The sequence below is a fragment of the Antedon bifida genome, chromosome 4 (assembly GCF_963402885.1).
Source record: "Antedon bifida chromosome 4, ecAntBifi1.1, whole genome shotgun sequence".
Classification (NCBI taxonomy): Eukaryota; Metazoa; Echinodermata; class Crinoidea; order Comatulida; family Antedonidae; genus Antedon; species Antedon bifida.
This window is the reverse complement of record NC_136229.1, coordinates 9,364,117-9,390,061: the sequence shown is the minus strand read 5'-3', so window position 1 is coordinate 9,390,061 and position 25,945 is coordinate 9,364,117. Positions and strand designations below refer to the sequence as shown.

Here is a 25,945-nt window from a genome sequence, read left to right as displayed (position 1 = left end):
CGTGTGTTGATGATGATTATCGGGTTATCTTCGGTCATTGGGAATGTTGTTGTTATCGTTTCACGAAAGTTTAAAAAAGATAATGATATTAACAATGTTAACAAAGTCCAAACCACACTAATTACCAACCTTGCCGTGTCTGACCTGCTGATGTCAGTCTACCTGATCATCATTGCCAGTGTGGATATACATTACAGAGGAAGATACGGAAAGGTTTCCAGAGTTTGGAGAAATAGTGTCCTTTGCAGTTTTGCAGGGGCTATTTCTACACTCTCTGGGCAGTTATCAGTGTTTACACTGGTGCTGCTGAGTGTCGATCGAGCTATTAACATTGTTAATCCATTTAGCACGAAATGCCTCAACCGTACAAAATGTCGAATCATTATCAGCTTCGGATGGCTATTCTGGATTGTGCTGAGTTTTCTTCCAGTAATAGCCAATGAATTAAACTTATCGTATTTTGGTGACAATTATTATGGAAAGGAAAGTGTGTGCCTTGCACTACCTTTAACCAGAAGTAGGTGGCCAGGTTGGGAGTATGCTGTTGCTATTTTTGTTGCCTTTAATGGCGTCGGCTTTTTTGTAATTGTACTTAGTTATCTGACAATTTTCTTGTCAGTGAAAAGATCGGGGGCCACTGTCAATAGAAGACAGAGGAGGAAAGAGCAGTTAAAAATGGCGAGAAAACTAGGCTTAATAGTTTTCACTGATTTCTGTTGCTGGGCCCCGATTATAGTAATGGCAATTGGTTCCGAGATGGGTTGGATGACAATTCCTGATGACATATATGTTTGGGCAGCGACATTTATCATCCCCATCAACTCCTCAGTCAATCCGTATCTTTACACAATTGCTTATATGTTTAAGTGCAAAGTGCGTCAACCGGCACCTGTACAGATTCCACTTAATACATTGTAATTTGGCTATTTATTGCATTCAATCTTTGATCAGAGAGTTGCAATTAAGAACTCTCTGCTTTGATCTTGTTTTAATCACATTTTTATCACTGTACCTGTAAACTTTTTACTAATATCATTTAAAAGCATTTTCTTGTACAATTCATATTTTTGATTGTACTAAAATTATTTAAGAATTTGTTTATGTCAAGATTGTAGAATATTTAATAAATTCATAAATGTAGTTTGCTAATTTTAATTTTCAAGATTTCAGTATATTTATATGCCCATTTAAATTATTCATCAATGTATTTTGGTAATGTTGTTTTATAATTGTCAAGATTTTAGTATATATAATTTATTCAATTTATTTTAAGTTTTGTCACGATTTTAAAGAAATTCATCTATGCCTAATTAGTAATTTCATTATTGATATGTGGATGTTTCATAGATTCAAACTACTTTATTCATTAATAGTTGTAAATTATTGTTAATTGGTAACTAGTTTGGTGAATAACGCGAGTTCTATCTAAACCATCTATGGTAATTTGGTTTTTATAAATATATTTTGTCTGAAAAACTTTCAGTATCTTCTAAATACTTGATAAGTCAATCTAGTCAAGTTTTAGTTTAAAATTAAATAATATTTGTTGAATCTAAGTATTTCATTTTTGTTTTGGAATTTATAAATGTGACAGCTAATTCGTAAACTCCCATTGGTGACAATAGGACCAACTTTTACTTTCAAAACTTTACAATATTAATACTGAAAATGAATGTTTCATGAGGACTGCTTCTAAAAGAAAAATGTATACGTGACTACGACCTATGACAGACAATTTTGAAAGACTTGATTTGGTGTTTTATACAGGCTAAGAAAAATGGCAGCCATTTTGAAGTATATTTTAACCATCTTGGATTTTTAAAAGTGATTTTCTAGCCAAAATCGGATGCTTTAATACTAATATTTGGGTAAAATTGAGAGAGAAAACGGCCATTTTTTATTTTTAGTTTTTTTTCTTCCTTTTCTCTATTTTTGATATGTTATTCAGATGGGTCTTAGGAAGTACAACAAAAATAAATTCTGTTCTAATTTTGTCTCTAGGTCAAACCATAGTTTGACCGGACTAATGAATGGTCTTTCACACATGCTCCAGTCTGGTACAGCAAATTAAACATTTCATGACGAAAACGCGATATACGCGTAGCATCATTTATCGTGTAAACGAATCATGCATGGAAAGCAGCCAGCAGATGTTGAAAAGGCATTACAATATTACATTATTATACTAACATTTCTAAACTGAAAATTGTCTTTAAATAGAAAAATTAAGAATTAGTCACAAATGTTAACAATTGAGGCTTAAACATTGTATACATATGCCAGTCCTCAGTTACTGTTAAATCTATCGAGTTGATTGTTTTATACATATTAATTGCTGGTTTATTCCAACCTAGCACTGCCCACAGCATTCTCTGGCAACCTTTCTCTAAACCAATCTGAAAAAATTATAATGTTGTTATATGGGTTAAAAATTATTTATATTATTTATATATTCATTAATTATTCATGTTTTTCAGTTATTTTTTGACATAATTACCTCAGCAACCCTTCTCATCATAATTCGTCCGTAACCTCTTCCTATAAAATTTAAGTAAAGAATAACATTGATATTTCCTTTTTTTGTGACATGCTAATTGACTTTTTATTGAAAGCATTTTTTAAAATAGTAAAACCATTTTTTTAGTTTTGGTTGGATTTCAACTAAGAATATTCAGTTTCCGCAGAGAAAAATAATAATAACATAGTTAGAAATACACATCAAAATCTTTGGATGCATTCACATACATTAAAGGTCAGTTAGAAGTAGGTCATAGGTCAGTTAGTAGGTCATTTACCTCTGAACTCTTTCATGATATATATGTCTTCCATATAAACCACCTTTCCCTTCCAAGTACTGTATGTATAGAAGAAAACGCTGTAACCAATTACTTCAAATGTCTCTACTTCTGGTCTTTTATATTCCGCTACTAGGCAAGACACAATGCTTCCTGGTTCAAATATATCCTTCTGTAGACCTAAAAAAACAAGAGTTTTAACAAGTTCGATAAACATCTCACAGGAAAGCTACATTTCAGAAGACAAGTGTGCGAGTGCGTGTTTTAATTATGTACACTTTTTTGCACAAACCTTTATAGTATTAAACACCGGCGCAGATTAAATTGTTGAAATGAAATAGACAGTAGACTTCAATGACATGCATGACGTATGGTACCATATGTAATTTCAGAAAAGACAGTATAGAAGAATAGATTTTGCGAGTGACGCATCAGGAACAGTGCCTAAAAAGTGTTTTCCCAAAATAATGGTATTCTTCCGGGCGGAATTTGTATGTGCTCAAAAATTTATTGAAACGATCTATATATTATTCAAAGAGCCAGGCTTCCGGGGCCCTTGGCGGTCCCCAGCCTAATGGTGCTCGCTTTGCTCACAAAGTATTTAATTTTTATACGTTGTTGTTCAATCGTTTGAGATTATGGTGAAAAAGAGCAAGATTTTAGTTCAGTGGCATGAGAGCTTGCAGTTGGGTAAAACTGAAAGCCTCACTAATCCGTACTGGACATGTATGGGTAATTTGTGCTTAAATTTAGTAATGTTACAGTAGTGTACCCTATTTTATACATACACTACACTACTCTTTAATTTTATTTTTAATGTAATGTAAAGTATACCTTCAGTAGTGTTTTCTACTTGATCTTCAGAATTTTCAAACACTGCTAATTCCACAATCATCTTCATTATTGCAGCGCAATCCTCCGGTCTTGCATCTCGTATACGAAAGTTGCCATCTTCCATTTTCCTGCTACTGTACTACTTCTTTTTTAACTTGGAAAACTAGTTTATATAGGATATCGGAATTTTGTAAATGTTAACAATGCATGACAGCATTAGACATTGAATTTCAATTTGTTATTTCCGTAAACTCTTTAATACCTTACTTTATACTGTACAGCATGGCTCTATGCTCTTACAGGAAGATAAACTGAAACAATATTTATTTCGCTTACCTGCTAACTAACGAACTCCTGATTGTACATAATAATGCAAAATATTTAATAACTAGATGAATGATGGGTTTATTTTGATGGATCTTTTATCTTTATAAAAGAAAACTAATAAAAATCTGGCCTACAGTAGCTGCCTTAACCAGCCAGACATAGATAAAAATCAGGAGGCGATAGAGAATACTTACATTAACATTTTTACTAATATTAGCAGTCCTGTCCAAATAATGGTGCATATTGATGACGTTTTATAGTCCATACACAAATTCATCATTAGTGTGCCGCTGATGAAATATTTATTTTCCTTATTTTGACAATGCGGTATGGAAGAACATACTGTAGGATAACTACCAAAACCGCAAATGGAAGTCATCTAATATTATATGATGTTTGTCATGAAAAGTGAATCATGAAGTACTGCAGGTACTGTATTTTGGGATATATTTTTTTCTTTTTTGCTTCTGCTGCAGAATCCAATTTAAAAACATTCACCTGCTCGGCGGTAATGCTGAGTGACTGTGAAGTCTAATTACTTACAGCAGCGATTTCAAGTTACGAGAGGTGACCGCTTATGGGAGGTTCTGACGATATTGGGCCAAAATCACGTATTATGGCTATGCACAATATTTTTCGCCATTCTTAACGCAACAGGCCTCTTCCCAATATTCTCCAGCTAATTGTATTTTATTGTTTATGATCAGGTGGTTTATTATTATTTATGATTTTCAGACAAATTGGTCAGTCAAAAGCTGTGTAGTTTTCTCATCGCATCTAAAAAACACAGGAATGTTCTTCACAGAAATATATTTAAAACCGCTTCGAAATAAAGCTACTGTAATATAATAATTAATATATACAGCACAAATGTATCAAAATTAATACAAATTTTTCTGATGGCCACTTACGGGAGGTAATTTACCATACAAAAATCTAATTTGTAGTAAAAAAAAAAAAAGAGTGGCCGACTCAGCTTTTGAAAGCCTCCAAGGAGGTTCAACTGGTCTGTAGGTGCAAAAGTATTAATGCCAATCTCAGTAAATTATTACTCTTTCTGCGTGTCATACATATCCATGTAGCAAGCATCGGAATCGACCACACACATTCAGTCACTTTCTCCTATCGGAAATATAAACCAGAAATGTATAGAGAGGGAAGCTGCAGGCCTACCTAGGCTGATATGGAAGCAAACACTTATGTACTTTATGATATTTTATAAGTCAGAAGCCTTTACTTACTTTACTACTTTTATTTCCTTTGTGTACAGGGTTCTTTGGTGGTGGGAAGGTGATGGTGGAAGTACTGTATACAGTTTGAATAAACTGCCACACTACTGCGCGTGTGTCACACGCAAAAGGAGAAGTCTTGATCAGGTGATCAGAACACTTGTCGTATCACGTGATATACTCCACAAACAACAATAAATTTCATCCACGATCTGTTTTTTTTTGGGAATTAAATATAAAAATGCTTTTGATGCTAGAAGATGAGCATAAGGACCATCTTAGCTTTCTAACCCAAGTTGAAATAGATGGTGTGTTAATAGTCTTCAGTTTTCTATTAGTATTAAAAACTGAACTCTCTAGCTAGCCTAATTAAAACTACCTAGGCCTACTAGACTAGAAGGAAGATTACAAACATAGCAGCCAGCCAGGGTCTCATTGGCTAAACTCTATAAGCTGGGCTTACGAGACTAAATTATAGGCCTAGCTAGGTAGAGCTATATTTAGGACGTAGTACTGTAATTGTAAGTAATTGTTTTAAATCACTGCCTCTTTAATTTCACTAAAAGTAACTTGAGTACTAAATAAAAAGGTAAGCAATCCCAGCCAGATACCATGCTTTTAAAACGAATTTACTTTTTCAGTGGTACAAAAGTTCTGCCAGATTGCTCTGGATTTTATCAAGAATGGTTCAAATCCAAAACTGTACCAATCAGCTGCTCGTAAGTTAAGCCCTATCTTATATCTACACTATCGAACTTTATTTTATGTAATGTGCCTATATATGGACATGATGATGTCATATCACTACCATATTTGGGCACATCACACTTTGACAGTGTAGACGGAGCTTTATATAAATTCATGCATTTGATTAAAAGTGAAAATATTACTTTTTTTTATTACAGTACCTATTTATGTATTATACTTCAAATATCTTGTGTTTGCCTGAATGATGATAATTATAAAAAAAATGAAATAATTTTTACTACAGAAAAACTATCAGTTGATGCTCTCACAGTTCAGAATGGAGTTCAGGGACTTATGTATTTACTGACAGAAAGTTCTAAATTAATGGTAAGTGTGTTAAGAGGTACAGTATTGTACCCCTTGGTGCCCCTCCCCACTTTAAACTTATATTAGTCTAGGACCTGGGTCAGATTTGTATGCATTTAATTTAGGAGAGAATATCTCAACTGTTATAGGATAATTTGACCCTAACGAACAACATGGAATGTGTGCCAAATTTGCTATCCGGGACGAACATGCCCAAAATCGGGGTCAAAGGTTAAAACTGTGTGGTTCTTTTATCTCGACAACCACTTGTCGTACAGATTTGCTTTTGGTGTCAAATTGTTCAGAATATACATATTTATATTCGGTCTAACACACCTTTTGGCGAAAAAATGACCGAAAATGCTTTTACTGACCTTTGACCCAAAAATGACCAAAAAACACATTTTCGGGATAAATTATTCTTTAAAATGCCAATGGACAAACTGTATGGTATTAAATGAAAGCATACACAATATGCTACTCATTGCTAACCAAATTGTATTGAAAATTTTTAATTATAAAGCTAATTGTATGGAAAAATTAGCATCATAATTACAGATTTTTAATACAAGTTGGTTAGCAATGGATAGAATATTTTATGGGCTTTCATTGGATACCAAATAGTTTTTCCAAACACTTAAATTATTTAATATTATATAAATAAACATAACAATTGCGCTACCAAATATTTATTTTTTGTATAAAGATAATCAAAATATGCATATTTTCCATACAATTACCTTCATAATTAAAAATTTTCAATACAATTTGGTTAGCAATGAGTAGCATATTGTGTATGCTTTCATTTGATACCATACAGTTTGTCCATTAGCATTTTAAAGAATAATTTAACCCAAAAATATGTTCTTTGAAAATTTTTGGGTCAAAGTTCAGTAAAAGCATTTCCGGTCATTTTTTGGCTAAAAGTTGTGTTAGACCGAATATAAATATATATATTCTGAACAATTTGACACCTAAAGAACACTTGAATTATTTAATATTATAAATAAACCAAAATAAATTTACACTATTTAATATACTCATTTTAGTAAAAAAATAATAAAATATGCAAATTTTTCACAAAATTAGCATCATAATTACAGATTTTTAACACAAGTTGGGTAGCAATGGATAGAATATTTTATGGGCTTTCATTTGATACCAAATAGTTTTTCCAAACACTTAAATTGTTTAATATTATATAAATAAACATAACAATTACGCTACAAAATATTCATTTTTTGTATAAAAATAATCAAAATATGCACATTTTCCATACAATTAGCTTCATAATTAAAAAATGTTCAATACAAGTTGGGTAGCAATGGGTAGCATATTGTGTATGCTTTCATTTGATACCATACAGTTTGTCCATTGGAATTTTAAAGAATAATTTAACCTGAAAATGTGTTTTTTGGTCATTTTTGGGTTAAAGATCAGTAAAAGCATTTCCGGTCATTTTTTGGCTAAAAGTTGTGTTAGACCGAATATAAATATGTATATTCTGAAAAATTTGACACCTAAAGAACACTTGAATTATTTAATATAAATAAAGCAAAATAAATTTACACTATTTAATATACTCATTTTAGTAAAAAAAATAATAAAATATGCACATTTGTCACAAAATTAGCATAATAATTACAGATTTTTAATACAAGTTGGATAGCAATGGATAGAATATTTTATGGGCTTTCATTTGATACCAAATAGTTTTTCCAAATACTTAAATTATTTAATATTATATAAATAAACATAACAATTATGCTACCAAATATTCTTTTCTTTGTATAAAAATAATCAAAATATGCACATTTTCCATACAATTAGCTTCATAATTAAAAATTGTCAATACAAGTTGGGCAGCAATGGGTAGCATATTGTGTATGCTTTCATTTGATACCATAAAGTTTGTCCATTGGCATTTTAAAGAATAATTTACCCGAAAATGTGTTTTTTGGGTCAAAGGTCAGTAAAAGCATTTCCGGTCATTTTTTTGCTAAAAGTTGTGTTAGACTGAATATAAATATGTATATTCTGAACAATTTGACACCAAAAGCAAATCTGTACGACAAGTGGTTGTCGAGATAAAAGAACCATACATTTATAACCTTTGACCCCGATTTTGGGCATGTTCGTCCCGGATAGCAAATTTGGCACACATTCCATGTTGTTCGTTGGGGTCAAATTATCCTATAACAGTTGAGATATTCTCTCCTAAATTAAATGCATACAAATCCGACCCAGGTCCTAGACTATATCTATCATTGTCGTAGAGGAACCTGTAAATTGAACATTTTCTATGTTAAGAATTGAAAGCTAACTTTTATGGCCGACTTCTGTCGTAAACGACAATGTCAACTAGTCTTACATTCATCTGAATGTCCAGTGCCCACCTTAACCAGAGGAGAGGCATAAGCCAATATGTCTGAGGCAGATACTAGATGCAGGGGGCTGCCATAAGAGGCAGCAGTGCTGATTTCAAATGCCTAACGGTACCCCAGCTCTATATACAGCACCCGGTATTCCCAGATGGTCTCCCATCCAAACTCTAACCGGGCCCAATGTTGCTTAACTTTGGTGATCTGACGAGAACCGGTGTTTCAACGTGGTAAGACCGTATATCTATATAACTTATAAGACAACTTATCTATTACCATATTAACTCGCATTTAAGCCCTTAAAAAAATATCTCTTACTATAAAAAAAAAAAGCAATAACAACAATGAGAGTTGACCAAAAAGTGTGATGTGCCCAAATGTGGTAGTCATATAACATCATCATGTCCATATATGGGCACATCACACATTTTTGAGAGCTTAACAAATGGAAAGCTAAACACGCACTGGCTTGCAGAAAACCATTGGCATAACCCATTTCATTTATGATCAAACTTACGTAATTTATGCCATAATTAATGTCATGCATGCACACGTTGAGGATAAAAAAATAATGCTTCCTTGAAAAACATTTAATTAATGTTAAATTATCATCTTATTATGTTGCTACTGATGTCAGTTGAATGCATGCTTTACAATAAGTTTAAATTTGTGAATAAAAATGGTCTATTTGTAACAGGTATCAGAAATAGACTTTCAAGACTCTATTCTAGTTCTTGGCTTCAGTGAAGAACTGAAAAAAGAATTGCTTCAGATGTACATGGAAAATCGGAAAGAAATCAGGGAAATCATGTCGGAAATGTCAATGGACTTTCCTCATTATCACGACTTGGAATGGAGATTGGATGTCGAGGTTGGTAATAAGGAAACAAAATGAAAATGTATTGTTTTTTGTCTGAATCTGAGTTTGTTTAACCTTTAACCTCTAACCTTTCACTGTAACATATATATCCTTGATACAAAACATAGTCAGAATTATTTAGGTTTTTATATTGCAATACCTCTCTTGCTCCTCCACTTTCAGGCCTGTACACTAGTTTGTAAATGGAGGGATTTTTCATGGAAAAGCGATTAAAATTCTCTGAATATATCACCTTTTCTCAAATTTGTACCTTCAGTAGCAGTGGGAGACAGAGCATAAGAGCCTGGCATTCTGTAATGGATCTGTAGCTTGGTGGTTAACATGCTTGCCTTCTAATCCCTGACCTAGTGCCTTCAACTCCACTCGAATGAGACTTAGTTTATAAAAACAACAAATTATAAGTAGTTTATCCATCCTGTAATTGGTGAACTGCTAACTGTTGGATGTGTATGAAAGGGCTTGTTACAGAGTCAAAGTTTAAAACTTTTAAACTTTCTTTTTACATTGAATATGTTGCTTTATTTTGTTCTGTTTTGCAGTTGGCAAGTCGTTCTCTCAGACATCAAGTGATTCCAAATATACTGTTGAGATTCCACACCAAGGAGTATGACGAAAACAAATCAATGCTGCTTCAGACCGACCCGGTCAATCTAGTCCACATGACAGAAGTTTTAGAAGATGCTCTAGACCAAGTTAAAACACAACATAGTCGAAGAATTTTAAGAAATATCAATAAATAGATAATACTGTATTGTTATTTCAAATACATATTTAGTACACCTGTGTTCAATAATATTCATATAAAACCATGAGTAATTATTTGATTGGGCAATATCAGGTATCTTGACCTAGTAATACAGTAATAAACATACAGTAAATTTAACTTGACTGTGTATATACAAAAACTGCTATTAAATACTGTATGTTACTGTATAATTCAGAAAAAAAAGTTATTTTGTCATCAACTGCCTTCCATACTTTGAAATGAATTTTTTTCTAGAATATTCTTACAGTGCCATTTTTGTTTTCATCAGTTGTAAAATCACACAAAACGGTCACAGATCAGGGTGTTCTTGAATTATACTATATATGTTAAAAAAAAAGCAACATAACCTCTGAGTTACAGTTGAAGCATGGTTTCTACTACACAAGAAGGCCAGTTGACCAATGACAAGCGACAGTTCAATTAATCCATCGCTTATGATTGGTCAAATCACTTATTTTGCGTTGCATCTAGTGTGACCCTTAAGAGGTACACATGCATCAACTAATTTTAGATAAATATTATTGAAACAATTTCCAGTTGCATGTTTTAATACAGTACATTACATTGATGCTAATAAAAAGGACTTTTATATATTTTACAAAAGTGTTTATTTAATTAGATACTCTATAACAGTTATTTACAATATAATTCAAGAAAATAAATACAATATTATACAGTAGTATCAAATGTTGACAATATGCAGTAGTCTGAATTAAGCCCTGTCTACTAATATGGTAGTGATATGCCCAAATATGGTAGTGATATGATGTCATCGTTTGCATATATGGGCACATCATTATTTGTCGCCTAAAGTTTGATATAATAGTGTGGACAGAGCTTAAGTTAAAACATATCTTGTTGCCATTTGTCTTTTATTTGGGAGAATGCAATTTCACAAGAAGGAACCAACACTTGGTTTTAGTGAGTCGTAGATTTGGTATGATAATAATATCCTGGATTTATATAGAGCCTAATGTTGTAAAACCTCTAAGCGCTGAACATTATTACCCAAGTCATCAAACACGTATGGAAACATACTCCCATAATGCAGCTAGTAATCAGCGCAAAGTTGTGTCTTGATCTAACCGGGTTCCCATTTATACACCTGGGTGGAGAGAGGCAAACGTAAGTAAAGTATCTTGCCTAAGGATACAAGCAATGCAGCGAGAGTTGGGTTCGAACCTCAATCTCGCGATCAGTAGTCAAACGTCCAACGCACTGCGCCACACGCCCTTACATGATTGTCGGCAACATTCTGCAGACTTTTGCATACACATTGCCTTGAGAATTAAACAGCATCTGTCACAATCATCTTATCAAAAGAAAACTGAATTTGCATGAATTTTGTTAGTTTGCAAAGACAACTTACAAGCCTTACATCTCTAGGGCTCAACATAGATTGATACTCTGCTTTTAAATGTACAAGTTTGACGTAGGTAAGTATCTTGCTAATTGGAAGGTTTTGAACAAGTTTATGTGGAGCAGCGGCATGTACGTCCATAAATTACAAGCAACTATTGAACTTTTTTTTACAGGAACAAAAAAGAATAAAAGTCTACAAAATCAGGTTACCAGTGGAATCACTTCTTGTTTTGTGAAGCACGTTTTTTAAGGTGCGATTGTACTTTATCGTGAAAGGCTTTCATTTTCTTTCTATTTTCCTCATAAAACTTTTTCCTCTCTTCTTCTTTCTTTTTTGTCTTCACCTCTTCAAGTTGATTGTACAATCTATAAGGATGACCAAATTGTAATCATGAAGCCGTATTTTGAGTTTTTGTTCAAACTCACGTTGTCATCCAAACAATTTCAACAATAGTTGTTCAATTCTACACTTACAGTACTAACTTTATTCATCTAGGTTGTGCTAAGAAAACTACACCTTATCGCCTTTTTTTTTCAATTATTTAAATGTATATTTCTTGTTATTAAAAATAAAGTTGAAAGTGAAAGAAATCCTACATCAGTTTTTGATCGGACTCACTAAAAGAGAGCCTGTTTCCATTTATGCAAATTTAATTGAATATGTATATACTTTGAATTCGCCTAGTGGAAAAAGGTATTAGTAATGTCATACAGTACCTCAAGTTTCTTTGTAACTTGTCTTTTTCAGAATCCTTCTTTTCTTTTGGTGCAAGTGTTTTCTTGGATAACTTCTTAGTTTTTGTTCCTTTGTTCCTTCCATTTGTACCAGCAGAATTTGATGAATTTTCATTCGGACTACTAGATTCATCTACGATAAAGATATAAAACATGAATTGAATAACATTGGAGTGATTATTAAACATCATACTTACTATTTTTAATTTTCACTATCAATCTTTTAGATATTTTTATTAAAAAAACAGATTTTAAATAAAAGATTAACTTTTTTGATGCAAGGCCAAATTTTGCAAATAGAAACATGAAAAAATGAACCAATATTAGGTGGGTCAAAACAATTTGACTTTCACAAGTTGTAAAAACTCTACTCTAAAATAGCTGTAGTAGTGTTTAGTAAAAAAATCTACCCGATTTAATCTCTGTATATTAATCTTACCTAAATTTAGTTTCTTCATAGCCTTTTTCTTTGTTAGTTTTTTACCAACAGTGGTTTTTGGTGGATGCTGTTCACGATCCATGACCTTGTCTTGCCTGGTTTTAGATGAAATTATGAACTTCTTTTTATGCCTAGCAAATGCCTCTTGCAGGCTGAGAGAGCTTTGTCCAGCACCTGACGTGTCTGAAATAACACAATGCAAGTACCAGTAAAAAAAAAAAAATCAGCAAGAAAAATGAGGCTTTCATGGTTATTATTACCAGTTTAGCTAACAATTAACAGTTTTACTATTACAGTATTACCAGTTTATTAAACTACTAACAGTTTTACTATTACAGTATTACCAGTTTAGCTAGCTATTATATTAACAGTTTAACTATTACAGTATTACCAGTTTATCTAACTATTATTACCAGTTTTACTATTACAGTATTACCAGTTTAGCAACTAACAGTTTAACTATTACAGTATTACCAGTTTAGCTAACTATTATTACCAGTTTTACTATTACAGTATTACCAGTTTAGAAACTAACAGTTTAACTATTACAGTATTACCAGTTTAGCTAACTATTAACAGTTTTAGCAATAAAAAAGACTAAGCAAATTGTTTTGTATTACTATTACTATTAAAAACTGAACTTCTACCAAAATCCAATGCTAAACTGAGTTTCCATGCAATATCTTGATGAAAGTAATTTAGTTACCTGAGCTTTGAAAAGAGCTAGAGGTCATTACATTGTCTTGATGTATTTTCTGCACTTTCTGTGAAAATGGTGTTGCAACTTCTGATTCATGTTTTTGAAATGAAAGCAGTGATTCACTAATGTCATCAAAACTTGCAGAAAAATCTGCTCCTTTGGCTTCTGACAGTCCCTTGAAAGGCAGACTTTCTGTAAATGACCTTTCACTTAGAGCCTCTACAGCAGAATAATACATTATCCTTCCTTCGGACAGTGGCTCCAGATGTGTTCTGCCATTTGCCGTAAGACCTTCTTCACTCATAGCGCTTGCAGCAGAATTATCGGTTATCCTTCCTTCTGACAGAGGCTCCAGATTTTTTCTGCCATTTGCCATAAGTATCACTCATAGTCATAGTGCCTGAAACAGAATTATCGGTTATCCTTCCTTCTGACAGACGCTCCGGGTGTTTTCTGCCAATTATCGTAAGTGTTCCTTCACTTATAGGGGCTGCAGCAGAATTGTCAATTATCCTTCCTTCTGACTGAGGATGTGGATGTTTGCTACCATTTTCAGTAAGCGTTCCTTCACTCAGACAAACATTAGCTGTAGTCTCTACTATTCTCTCTTCTGATAGTGAATAATTCCGTCCCAGAGGTTGATTTTCATCTTCGGTAAGTATTCCTTCACTCAGAGAAGCACTGGTTGAGTCATCGATGATTCTTCCTTCGGATAATGGTTCAAGAGGTGCAAATTCCTCTTCATTAAGCAAACTTTGACTTAGAGTTGCCATTGCAGAGTAATCTACTATCCTTCCCTCTGATAAACCTTCTAAAGTCTGGTTACTGGTTTCAGATATTAATCCTTCACTCATGGCAGTTACCTGATCAAAACTCCTAAACTGACTTTTACTAAGTTCAGATAATCTCGTTCCAATTTCACTTTCTGATAAAGAATTGTGGAAAGACCATTCTGATAATGAAGCCTCCCAAACTGGTCCTTCAGAGATGGTTGTGTCTGGAATGGAAACCAGTGTTAAATCTGGCTCTTCCATTATACCATTTGATTTATCCTACACAAATAAATAAATTAGGTTAATCTGTAGAGGAATCAAGAATATCAAATTCTAAACTGAACTTCACTAATAATTTTAAGACAAAAATTAAACCATAAATTTCACACAACTTTTAGATGTAACTGAGTAAAAAGTATATTTTGAGTAAAAAGAGATGAAAATTGGTTACCCCTAATACATACAGTATAGAAATAGTATACTCCTCTGCAAATAAATAAAATATCAAATGTGTCATAAATGATATATAATCTTACCTTTTCTATTGAAAGTGGTTCTGTCAATTCCTTTTCAGTTTTCTTCTCTGCTTCATTGATTTGTTCTAATTTCTGCTTCTGATAGTAATCTTGTTCTCTGATTTGTTTCGATTCCTCAATCATCTGGATCAATCGATCAACTTGTTCTGATTCGCTACTCTCTGTCGAACTACCACCATAACCAACAACTTTTGACGTATATCTATCAGAGTTTAATTTCTCTGGATCGTCTGAAACTGATGACTGCGACTTCGAGGATGATCTTTTCCTGACAAAAGTTGGCATGGTACCACTTGGAAGGTCTACCCTTTCCTCCTCACTAACTTGTCCCAAACCACTCAGTGTTCTGCTGGACACCAGCAGCTGTGACAAATCTCTTGACAAGAAGCTTGGTCCTTCAGAAGACAAACTATGTTGACTGAATGACACATCGGAAAACATTTGCAGTCCTTGACTGTGTAATGTTCGTCTGGACATAACTGCTTGAAGCATTCTTTTCAAATCATCTTTGTTACTAGACTGATCATTAATGTTCTTCTGATTACTAATGGTTTGAGAGTCATCGTTTGTATCTAGTTCACGAGAATGAACTTGATTTGAAACATTGTTATCATCTTGGCTTGCACTTACATCTCCTGACTTTAAGCTTAATCTATTAAACAAATGTTCAAAATCGTCATTTAATGCATTTGTAACATTTGTTTTATTTCTATTAATGGATGAACTTGTGGAATTTGTTGAGGCTCTGCTCATTGTTATGCCATCATGTTGAGACATTGAATCAAACTCTTGTTTAGGCAAATGAAAACTGTATTCACCAGGTAAAGATATGTCAGGTTTAGAAGAAGTTCCTGATACATACAGGGGCAACGGCACAAGTTGTGATTCATTTCCAGATTGTTTAACTTTATGCCTGATCTCTTCCAGGTCAAATTCATCAGTAACTTTTACTGGCTCTATTGAGTAATCACTAAGAGCAGGTGATACAGAGGTTTTAGCATGTTCGCTGTCTTTGGGAATTGTAAAAGAATCTTTTGAGGTATCCAGAAAATGTGTACAAAGAGTAGCATTTGCTGTTAACTCCGCTTGAAGTCTGTGGAAGAGTACTGGACTTTTATTTACTAAAGAGTAACTGGACATGTCTGCGGTGACTGATGTATCTTTAGATGGACTTGTATGTGTATTAACTAGTTCACGATCTTGTGATTTATCTGGATATTCAGACAATGTACTATATTGAGAAATACTGCCTTTGCTTCCTCTCTTATCAATTGTATATTCGCTGAGTGCAGTCTTGTTTGAATTCCTAATTTCTGGGTTGCTGATATTTTCTCTGCTTGCTTCTGTACTGTGAAATGTACTTACATAAGTACTTCTTTGATCCTGAACTGGGTTATCCTTTAAGAAGCTTTGTTTTAACTTTGGTGTTGGGTGTGTCAAAATATCTTTCCAGATAGGACCTTTAGTAAAAGAGGTTTTTGTGGCAGATACCACAGAGGGGGGAATGGATGATTCCAAGCTCTCAGAATTCTGTGTTGAAGACTGGAACTCATGTGGTTTAAACTGAGGGAGATCTTCAATCTCTTGTCCAACACCACGAAAGTCAATTTTCTCTCTATCAGAAACAGGAAAGTCTTGTTCTATTACAGGATTTGAAATGTTGATAATAGCTTTGGGTGATACTTTAGAGGTATAACCATTGTTGCTTTTAACTTCTGGGGAGTACATCTTCATATTGTAACTTTCTACTGTGGGATGTTTTACCATATCAAAATGGTTGTGAACATCATTTGTCTTCCAGTCCGACTCATCCTGGGTGTCAGAAGTATTAGTTTCCGAAGTTTCTTCAGCCGTCAGAGATTTAAACTGTAGAGAAGAAAGTTCATCTTGGAATACGGAGTGTGACTGGTTTTTTGGACTTTCCATCTCATGGATTGTGCTCAACTCATGAGCGTTTAATTTGACATCAACAGGAATCACCTTAGGGATGCTAACTGGCGGGTATGTTCTCTGTCTCACGGTAGTTTGATAAGGAACATGTTCATGGTCATCATAAAGAACATCATGTTCATTAAAAGGTAGTTTGTCAACATCTGGTGTTACAGATGGTCTGTCAACATCTGGTGTTACAGATGGTCTGTCAACATCTGGTGTTACAGATGGTCTGTCAACATCTGGTGTTACAGATGGTCTGTCAACATCTGGTGTTACAGATGGTCTGTCAACATCTGGTGTTACAGATGGTCTGTCAACATCTGGTTCTCGCACACTATGTATATCTTAATTCAATATGTCTTTTTCCAAATGTAATAGTTCTTTCTGTTGTATCAATTCCGGATACAGTTTATTGAATGTTATTGGTGATGTCTTTGTTGCAGGACTGAATGGACTAATGGACCTTTGTCTAGTTATCTGTACTTCACTTTCAGACATATTTTCCGTAGCATCAACTGTGGGTAGATGTTCCCCTCTCAAGTGAGCCTTAAGCTGCATTTGCTTTTCTTCTAAACTTCTTTTTTGCATTTCCTGATGTTTGAAAAGAGTTTCCCTTTGCTTTTGCATTAATTCTTGTTGCTCCCGTAGCCACTTTATTCTAATTTCATGCTCTTTATAAAATTCAGTAATACGTTCTTCGTCTTTAATATGTGGAGATTGTGTAATGGGAGCTTTTAAATTTTTATGAGATGAAACAGTCTGATGTCTGTGTGTTTGGTCTTTAGTTGGAAGGTAAGTTTCTAACTGATCTCTGAGATCAATGGGTTGATGTGTAGATGATGGTATTTTAGTGTTATAATAGCTATCAGTAGGTAAAGAAGTGTCATGTTTGTTTGCATCTGATGTTGCTACAGAGATGTCATGTTCAATTTTGGAATTAGTGGTCATCACCCATTCGGAATGACTTATATCAGGTGCTGAAGAGATGGTATGATCATCTGTAGAGAGAGCATATGATTGTGGTTCTAAAGACTCAGTGTACGACTTTGGAACTGAAGACACAGTGTCTAACTGTGGTACTGAAGACACAGTGTCTAACTGTGGTACTGAAGACATAGGGTATGACGGTGGTACTGAAGACATAGGGTATGACGGTGGTACTCTAGATGACTGTGGTACTGAAGACATAGGGTATGACGGTGGTACTGAAAACATAGGGTATGACGGTGGTACTCTAGATGACTGCGGTACTGAAGACATCTGTTTCTGTTGCCCAAGGAGATGCTCTGTAGTCAGCTTTAACTGCTTTTGTACACTAGTAATGTCTTCTTTTTTCCTTCTGTGTTTTTTCAGAAGATGCTGTTGATATTGACGTATTCGCTGCAGGGCTGGATCATCCATTTCACTACTACTTCTAGTCACACTTGTAATTTCTATACTACTTTGAGGCTGTGTTGTTGAGATAGAACTGGTGTTTGGTTCCTCCCTCCAAGTCATAACTTCATATGGATGTACTTGAAACTTTCTCCTTTCAGGATATTGATCTTGTATCTCCTGAATAGCCTCTTCTACATTTTCAGCTTCTTTACAAGGAGAATTGTTCAACGTATGATCTTTAATCATGGGTTCTTTTGAAGGCACTGATCCAATTTCTTGGTGCTGTTCTCTCAATTCCATCAGTCGACGTTGACTTTTTGCATAAAGAACTTCTTGTTCTTCAGTATGCTTTTGTAGATCAACCTGAATGAATACAAATTAATTAAGTAATAATCAATTAAATTCACTGTTTGTGATGGTAACCATTTGATATATTGATTATATTACTTAATATCATAGAGGAGAATCAAGTTAGGGAAGTCTTAATGACATGGAAACACATCCAGAAATTGTTTTCACTGGCCAAATTGAGTACTTGTAAATCTGCTAATGTATAATAATAATAATAATAATATCCTGGATTTATATAGCGCCTAATGTTGTGAAACCTCTAAGTGCTGAACATTATTACCTCAGTCATTTTTTTGGATCAAACAACCACCTCAAACACACACAGCACATTACCATTTACCTGAACCCATAGAAAGGCTTTTTACAATAGTAAAAAAATAATAGTAGAGATTCAATTTACATAAACATAAAGAAATGACTATTCTATTATCATTATTTAGTGTTACCTTAGCTCTGATCAAAGCTGCCTTCTCGAGTGGATGCAGTAGCGTTGGACTACCAGACAATATGGGTTCTTCATGTTCATCTGGACACGGCTCACTCTTGTCTTCTTCCTCATTTTTATTACTACTACCGACACTGATATCTGCAGGCTGTTTAGAGATAGGATCAGTTGAAACTGGTACACTACTCTGTTTACTGTCATCAATTGGATATTGAGATAAGTCAGTCGGTTGACTGGAGGATGATGTAGTAGCCATTGTAGAAGTGCTTATCTCATTTTGACCTGGAAAGAAACAAAGTACTTAGTACAAAGTATAAAACAAATTGGCTAAAATCAATCTTATACAAATCATTGTACACTTAAACTCAATCTACAATTTCTGTTTGAGTGGAGACGTAGCTTGGTGGTTAAGACACTACCTATCCCAGGGTATTTTATACTATATTTACTTCACAAACAATTTCAAATAAAAACAATCAATCATTCAAATTTATGTAGACCATCTAGGAATGAACTCACTTAAGCTATGTTCACACAGCGCTACAAGACAGTGCCGTTTCAATTCTCTACATGATTTTACATTTAACAATACAGTGTGAATGACAATATATAAATAAACTTTTAACAAAATTGTATTGACTAGAATGAATATCCTAAAGCTCTGATTACACTATCAAATTAGTTTTACAAAAAAGTGTGATGTGCTCAAACATGGTAGTGCTATGACCAAATATAGTAGTGATATGACATCATCATGTCCAGATATGGGCACATCACATTTTGTTGTTACATAAAGTTTGATAGTGTAGACAGAGCTTAATGGCCAAAACTAAAATAACTTACTTGATGTTTCTTTCTGTTGTCCTCTAATACGTAGAAGTAACCTACCAAGAGCTTCTAAAACGAAATCAGGAAAACAAATAAGAAAAATAAATTACAAAATTAAGGTCAAGACACAACTTTGCGCCAATTACTAGCTGCATTATGGGAGCATGTTTACATACATGTTTGATCTGGGGAAATAATATGTACAGCGCTTAGAGGTTTTACAGCATTAGGCGCTTTATAAATCCAGGATATTTTTATTATTATTATTTATTTTAATAAAATTAAAATGGCTGTAAAAAACTCAGTGTATAGTACTTCTTGTGTTTCTGACAGTGACACACTGAATGATTACCTATTATTACATACCTGATCTTGGCAGAATTTTCTTAGTTGGGAGAGCCTCACCAGAAAGTTTATCTTCTGTCAAAGCTGATGAAGTATCCTCTTCCAGTTGTCTATCGACTCCAATTGGAAACTGCACCAGACCTCTTGTAACTAAATCAGCAGATTGTGGAGAGTTTGTTTCTTCAGATGATGTCATCACCTTCTCTGGATAATCTTCTTCTGATATAGGAATACTTCCAACTGGAGCATTCCTTTGTGGAGGCATTCTCGATGGCTGTAGTATGTCAGTGTCAATTGTTGATTTGGTTGTCAGATCAAGATCATGGTCACTAGAAGGTGGCTGAGGATCAAGTGCCAATGTGAGATCACCAGCAAAATCTGCAATCAAAATGTTTAAAAAGTTAAAAAGGCAAGCAAGCTTAGAAAGATGCTTCTTGCTAAGACTGTTTTATCTTAAATATTTCTGTGTGATTGTATCTTGGCACTAATTTGTGCACCGTTGTGGCAATCAATAGTGTTGTCACTATATTTGTTCTCAAGAATTCAATTAAAAGCTTTATTTTGTATATATTTTAAAAATCTATTTTGAAAAAAACCAAAATTAGTTACTGACCTGACTGACAGTTTCAGTGCTCCTTTCACGAGCAGTTTCTTTATTTTGTTTATAATACAGAGCAAAATTGAAAACCAAGACAGAACAAGAAGTATCTGGCAAAATGCCAAACTCCTATGATGGGCATATTAGGGAGCTTGCGATTTACAACGAACGATGACTAACCTAGGTCAGGGCAATCGATGAGTTATTGGTCGCCACCTAGACCTAGACACCATTACCAACACACATCCCTAAATATCTCTGCATGCGCAACAATGACTTAACATGACATAGTTTGGTCATCGCAAATCGAAAGTTCTCTTATATCGGTGTTTACCTGTTTTAGCTATGTACATGTCTTCAAATGCTTCTTCTAGATTCTGCTGGTGTTGCAGTCTATCTTCTAATCGTTTATGTGGAGGTTGAAATACTTGTTTCTAATAATGTAAATTTAAATAAAATGTGTATAGTACAGTACTATCATCAGCGGCTATCATTCATGAACTAATATATTCATTTTTAAGCAATAACTTTACATGGAAGGGACAGGATATAAGTTTCTATAAAGAAACATACAAGGATGGGGGTGGTAGGTGAAACTTAACTTGATAATGGCCCAATACCAGGAGGCAAAAGTGAGTTAAGTGGCCAAGCGGTAAGGCAGGGGCCTACCTAAAAGAGCCAACAATATCGGCAGGGGTTCGAGGCTGACTTGCTCCTAGTTTTGGTGGTGGAAGTCTAAGGACTATAAACCGTAGGTGCAGTGTTCTCAGTTATAACCTGTGTGCACTTTAACGAACCCAGTTCATCATTCGAGATGAGTAAGGGGTTACCCCGGTGAACTGGTTCACAAAATAGCCCATGTACCAGGGGATTACAACCTGTCTGATAGGACAGTGATTAATTTACTATCGGTACTATTAGCCACAAAACGGTTTCTGTGGATACATGCTAAGTGAAAATTTAATTAGGTAGAAGGCAGTAAAATAAAATCTTATGATTGAATATTAAACCACCCAACTTTGTCTCAGCAGTAAATATAAACTCACAGGTATTGAGGCTACAACTGCTTGTCTCCTTCTTCTGTCCATTTGCTCAAGGTGTCCCAGCTCATTCAATAGGTGATCATAATCTTGTCTCAGTAATTCTTTTTCTCGTGCATATTTGTGGCGGAGTACTGCTTTCTCGTGTCTTTCTTTGATTTCCCTCGATCTTTCTTCCTCCTCTTCTTTCGACCGCTGTATTTCTTCAACAGCAGCTACACGCGCATCAGGCTGTTTCATTTCATTAATTTTATGCATCCAAGAGAGAAATATCATTTTTTTTAAAAGGAATAAAATAAATTAAAAGATGAAAAGGCCCATCAACAAATAGCTAAAAGCTAGTGTACGTGGTTGATGACATAAACAACCTTAAAAAAAAACCAGTTAATACTTAATAATATATATATATATAGTTAATAAGTGCATATGAAAAAGTATCATCAGCAGAACTTATTAATAGATTCAACTTATATAATTTTTCAATACATTAATGGATATAGGTATAAATATCAATTATTTATTATAAACAAAAATCATCTTTAATTTAATTAATCATCTCAATCAATCAATTTAAAGCTGGTTTGGAGATTGAAACACTGGAATTTGTTTTTGTAATAATGTAATAATAATTTCATCGGACAAATAAGCACAGTTCTGAAAGTCTCAAGAGCAAGGAATATAGAGGTATAAAAACCATAGAATTCTTCCTAACAATAATATTGTATGTGTACCTGTTGATGTGTGCTTGCCTTTTCAGCATAACCCGCTGTCACATGATAGTGAGTCGTAGATAACCCTGTCTCACTTGTAAGCTTCACAGTGTGTATCTCTGGACCATCATCTAAATTCCATGCCTTTTCAGGAGGAGGAAGTTTACCTATTTCAGCAGCTCGTATTCTTTCAGCTTCAAGAGCAGTCTTACGATTACGTGCCATGATGTGTACATTCTCCCTCTGCCACTGAGCATCCTGCTTTTTGTGCAGGTTGTCTAGAGCTACGCTGTATCTTTCTTCTGCTATTCTGTTGTTACGTATTGAAGTTATTGTCCTTTCAATATCTGTTGGTTTCTGATAAACAAGAAATTAATTTAGCAAGGAGCGAGACGGTACAATTATAATGAATGATTGGCAAGTGAACGATACAAAACTAACTATTTGTAAAAAAAAAGGACAGTAAGATTTTTACACTGAAGGTTTAAAATAAAAAACAAGCACAAATGTGCGATACTTGGGGTACAGCAAAAGAAGATGTAATGACGTCATAAGACGCCACATACACATCAATAACCTCGCTACCAAATACGGCTATACGGTATCACCTAAGAGACGCCATATTAAGAAATCCGGCTTTATAGCTTTGAGGACATGTCCCTGTAGTATATTCATGCCAAATCCCAGCTCAATACTACAACGAATAAAGGAGGAGTAGTACTTTATAAATCGCACTTTTTACTCAACAGTGTCGGATGGAAGAGAAGATGAGAGAGTCCTAGACTCGGCTACCCTGGCTAAAAACAGGCACTGTAGTCATATTGGTATTTAACAAGTTTTCCTCACATCCCCCAGGGTCCTTTGTTCAAGTCCTGACTAGGGTACCTTTTAAAGGCTTTCTAAGGACCTAATTATAGATTATAAAAAATGTCTGAATAATGATTAAAGATACCTGTTCTGATGCCTCTTTGTGGCCTTGTCCAATGCTTCGTAGATTGCAACTGTACAACTTCTGAAGGGCTTCAATTTTGTTGCGTTGTTCCCTTAGCCAATTCTCTCGCAGCTGACTGCCAAGAACTTTCACCTCCTCCTCTTTCTTTTTGCTCACAGCATTACGAAGCTGACGAGCAAATAGTTTCTCCTGTTCCCTTACCTAAATATGAATAAAGATAATTATGTAGATATGGATAAGTCAGTTTAATTGTGTGGTTAAAGAGAGGAACAATTTTCTACTAGCTAACCCTATACACAGATTTAAGCTGTCTACACTATCAAACTTTATTTGATGTGCCCATATATGGACACGATGACATCATATCACTACCATATTTGGGCACATAACACTTTTTTTGTTAAAGTTTGATAGTGTAGACAGAGCTTTAGGTTCTTACTGTAGCTTGTCATTGAATGATTTGAATGAATTGAATATTTTATTTATTTATTAAGGTATAAAAACATCAAATTCCAACCAGCAGCAAGAGCTGAAAAGGTTGGATTACAATCATAAACTGAGAAATAAAATACATCAAAGAAGATCTAAACTAAACATTAAACTTAAAGGATTCGTGCTAAGTGTGGAATAGTAGACCGCCTATATCTTTCAGTGCGACATCTGCAAAAATCCAACTTTGAACTAGTATTGCTCTAACGATCTTGAATGCCTATCAGATTTATATGCTGGTAACATATTTCTAAATTTGGTTTCTAAAAGACTCTTGCCAAAATTGAGAAGAATCTGTTCTCTACGGGACTTTAAAGAAGGCAAACCTACTTGCTCTAAGGCTAATTCATAGCTAACATAATGTGGGCTCAAAATTATGCGCAATGCCCGTTTTTGAATTTTTTCTATTAAATTAGATTGCTGAACAGTTAATGATGAATGCCAAACCTGGCAGGCATATTCCAGCACAGGTCTGATATACGATAGTTAACCGTGCAAACTTACTGTAGCTTGAACATTATTTTTGTATTATTTGTTTTCTATTGGGACTATTGATTGTGGGCCTAGTTCCATGTACTGATTAAAAAATTGAGGCACGTCGACCGTGCAATTACAGAAAACATTAAAATAGAATATACGGTCAACTATTCCAAGTTGATATAATAATAATAGTTCATTCTTATATAGCGCATATAAGCAAGCTCTCAATGCGCTGAACATTATTACCCTAGTCATTTCCTGATCAAACACCTATGGAAACATACTCCCATATATGCAGCTAGTAATCAGCGCAAAGTTGTGTCTGATCTAACCGGGTTCTCAATTATACACCTGGGTGGAGAGAGGCAAACGTAAGTAAAGTATCTTGCCTAAGGATACAAGCAATGCGGCGAGAGTTGGATTCGAACCTCGGTCTAACGATCAGTAGTCGAACGTCCAACACACAGCGCCACAAGCCCTCATGCTAAACATATTGACCATCAACATGGTCAATTGTGGTAATAGCAAATGCTAATAATATTAGCATTTGCTATTAGTAATGATTCACTTTGTGGGCCGAAACGTCTCACTTTAGACCAAATTCATATTCATTTTTTTTGGTATTTATCAAGTTTTTAACAATCTGTATTTTATTGATATTGACAAAGTTGATATAATATATATAATTACTAAAAAAATTTAATTTTATATTCAATTTATTACTTCGAAAACCTTGTTTATTTCGTGCATTCGCCAAGCGGCCAACAGAGGGTGTAACTTGTTTACATCGTTCGCGTGACTAAAAAATGATCATTTTCGACAATGTTTTCAAAATGTTTGCTTTATTGCATCTTTATCCCTAGTAGTGCTACCCCATAGTCTCTCTGAAAATAAAGTTTGGAGAAAAAAGCTTATTTTATGCTTATAAATGCATATCAAAGCCAATAAATGTGAGTGTGCCGAATCGTCTCAGGGCCGAATCGTCTCAGGGCTGAATTGTCCCAGGCCAAATCGTTTCAGGGCCGAATCGTCCCGCTACCATTAGTAATATTATGCACTTGTCAATTGTATGACCCACTATACTTGGCAATTGTCTGATGTGCGTCATACCTTATGAATACCATGACGCACCTGTGCGTAAAAAATGTGACTTACCTTTAGGTGACCATGACGCACCATTTTGATGCACTGTGACCATGTTGTTTATGATATGGTGGGTGGTAAAGTGACAGACATTGACACACCTTGTCTACTGATGTGACATACCATCTAGGTTTTTCGACACACCCCTACAGTCAGTAATTATTTATAAATGAAACAGACAGAAGAATGGTGGCAGAATAATTTACCGCAAGAAAAATTGAGAAGTGTGGTGGATCTGCTCGACTACCAATTGGACCTAAAAGTGGCAAATGGTGAGCATTTACCTTACTCAGGATGGATAGGTGTGCAGTTGAAAATCCAGTCAGATGAGTCAAGAAAGGCCCTGGAAATCGAAGTTCCAATATTAGTGGCAAAAGGAGAAGTAGGAGAGCCAGTCATCATAGGGTTTAATGTCATTGAAGAGATGTTGAAAGCTGATTGT

The 25,945-nt window shown here is 34.4% G+C and overlaps 6 protein-coding genes and 1 pseudogene across 6 annotated transcripts in view; 1 reads left to right on the top strand and 6 right to left on the bottom strand.

The window, feature by feature from the left end:
- The window catches only part of LOC144839162 (uncharacterized), a 304,410-nt gene that overhangs the window by 174,796 nt on the left and 103,669 nt on the right, over positions 1-25,945 (bottom strand). The window lies entirely within an intron of this gene.
- LOC144840120 (thialysine N-epsilon-acetyltransferase-like) lies at positions 1,332-5,301 on the bottom strand. Its single transcript, XM_078695790.1, has 5 exons — positions 5,198-5,301; positions 3,630-3,792; positions 2,796-2,975; positions 2,498-2,538; positions 1,332-2,396 (listed from the first exon to the last, which is right to left on the bottom strand). Exons 2-5 carry the CDS (start codon positions 3,751-3,753, stop codon positions 2,226-2,228), a joined length of 516 nt encoding a protein of 171 aa, XP_078551916.1. The 5' UTR covers positions 3,754-3,792; positions 5,198-5,301; the 3' UTR covers positions 1,332-2,225.
- Positions 5,289-10,506, top strand: LOC144840119 (COMM domain-containing protein 2-like). The gene is made up of 5 exons (XM_078695789.1): positions 5,289-5,493; positions 5,827-5,904; positions 6,177-6,259; positions 9,317-9,490; positions 10,039-10,506. Exons 1-5 carry the CDS (start codon positions 5,427-5,429, stop codon positions 10,237-10,239), a joined length of 603 nt encoding a protein of 200 aa, XP_078551915.1. The 5' UTR covers positions 5,289-5,426; the 3' UTR covers positions 10,240-10,506.
- LOC144841634 (5S ribosomal RNA) lies at positions 8,746-8,863 on the bottom strand (annotated as a pseudogene).
- Positions 10,623-13,889, bottom strand: LOC144840118 (uncharacterized). Its single transcript, XM_078695788.1, has 4 exons — positions 13,508-13,889; positions 12,802-12,984; positions 12,345-12,495; positions 10,623-11,993 (listed from the first exon to the last, which is right to left on the bottom strand). The coding sequence occupies exons 1-4, from the start codon at positions 13,875-13,877 to the stop codon at positions 11,846-11,848; spliced, it is 852 nt and encodes a 283-aa protein (XP_078551914.1). The 5' UTR covers positions 13,878-13,889; the 3' UTR covers positions 10,623-11,845.
- Positions 13,883-17,064, bottom strand: LOC144840955 (uncharacterized). Its single transcript, XM_078697062.1, has 3 exons — positions 14,811-17,064; positions 14,027-14,553; positions 13,883-13,901 (listed from the first exon to the last, which is right to left on the bottom strand). Exons 1-3 carry the CDS (start codon positions 16,734-16,736, stop codon positions 13,883-13,885), a joined length of 2,472 nt encoding a protein of 823 aa, XP_078553188.1. The 5' UTR covers positions 16,737-17,064.
- LOC144840954 (uncharacterized) lies at positions 17,064-25,539 on the bottom strand. The gene is made up of 9 exons (XM_078697061.1): positions 25,516-25,539; positions 23,392-23,592; positions 22,461-22,796; positions 21,736-21,960; positions 21,024-21,123; positions 20,113-20,469; positions 19,762-19,815; positions 18,920-19,200; positions 17,064-18,485 (listed from the first exon to the last, which is right to left on the bottom strand). The coding sequence occupies exons 1-9, from the start codon at positions 25,537-25,539 to the stop codon at positions 17,091-17,093; spliced, it is 2,973 nt and encodes a 990-aa protein (XP_078553187.1). The 3' UTR covers positions 17,064-17,090.

What these genes read in the sequence shown, in the direction of transcription:
- LOC144840118 (XM_078695788.1), bottom strand. Translation starts at nt 13,877, where the DNA reads ATGGCAAATGGCAGAAAAAATCTGGAGCCTCTGTCAGAAGGAAGGATA. An exon ending in TATGAAGAAACTAAATTTAG is followed by an intron (nt 12,496 to 12,801) that starts GTAAGATTAATA and finishes TCTTTATCGTAG; the next exon opens with ATGAATCTAGTAGTCCGAAT. An exon ending in AAGTTACAAAGAAACTTGAG is followed by an intron (nt 11,994 to 12,344) that starts GTACTGTATGAC and finishes TCATCCTTATAG; the next exon opens with ATTGTACAATCAACTTGAAG.
- LOC144840119 (XM_078695789.1), top strand. Translation starts at nt 5,427, where the DNA reads ATGCTTTTGATGCTAGAAGATGAGCATAAGGACCATCTTAGCTTTCTA. An exon ending in AACCCAAGTTGAAATAGATG is followed by an intron (nt 5,494 to 5,826) that starts GTGTGTTAATAG and finishes TTACTTTTTCAG; the next exon opens with TGGTACAAAAGTTCTGCCAG. An exon ending in ACTGTACCAATCAGCTGCTC is followed by an intron (nt 5,905 to 6,176) that starts GTAAGTTAAGCC and finishes TTTTTACTACAG; the next exon opens with AAAAACTATCAGTTGATGCT.
- LOC144840954 (XM_078697061.1), bottom strand. Translation starts at nt 25,539, where the DNA reads ATGGTGCGTCATGGTCACCTAAAG. An exon ending in CAGTTGTAGCCTCAATACCT is followed by an intron (nt 21,124 to 21,735) that starts GTGAGTTTATAT and finishes TTACATTATTAG; the next exon opens with AAACAAGTATTTCAACCTCC. An exon ending in CATGTACATAGCTAAAACAG is followed by an intron (nt 20,470 to 21,023) that starts GTAAACACCGAT and finishes TTTTGATTGCAG; the next exon opens with ATTTTGCTGGTGATCTCACA.
- LOC144840955 (XM_078697062.1), bottom strand. Translation starts at nt 16,736, where the DNA reads ATGGAAAGTCCAAAAAACCAGTCACACTCCGTATTCCAAGATGAACTT. An exon ending in AACCACTTTCAATAGAAAAG is followed by an intron (nt 14,554 to 14,810) that starts GTAAGATTATAT and finishes TTATTTGTGTAG; the next exon opens with GATAAATCAAATGGTATAAT.
- LOC144840120 (XM_078695790.1), bottom strand. Translation starts at nt 3,753, where the DNA reads ATGGAAGATGGCAACTTTCGTATACGAGATGCAAGACCGGAGGATTGC. An exon ending in AGTAGAAAACACTACTGAAG is followed by an intron (nt 2,976 to 3,629) that starts GTATACTTTACA and finishes TTGTTTTTTTAG; the next exon opens with GTCTACAGAAGGATATATTT. An exon ending in TATCATGAAAGAGTTCAGAG is followed by an intron (nt 2,539 to 2,795) that starts GTAAATGACCTA and finishes TAAATTTTATAG; the next exon opens with GAAGAGGTTACGGACGAATT.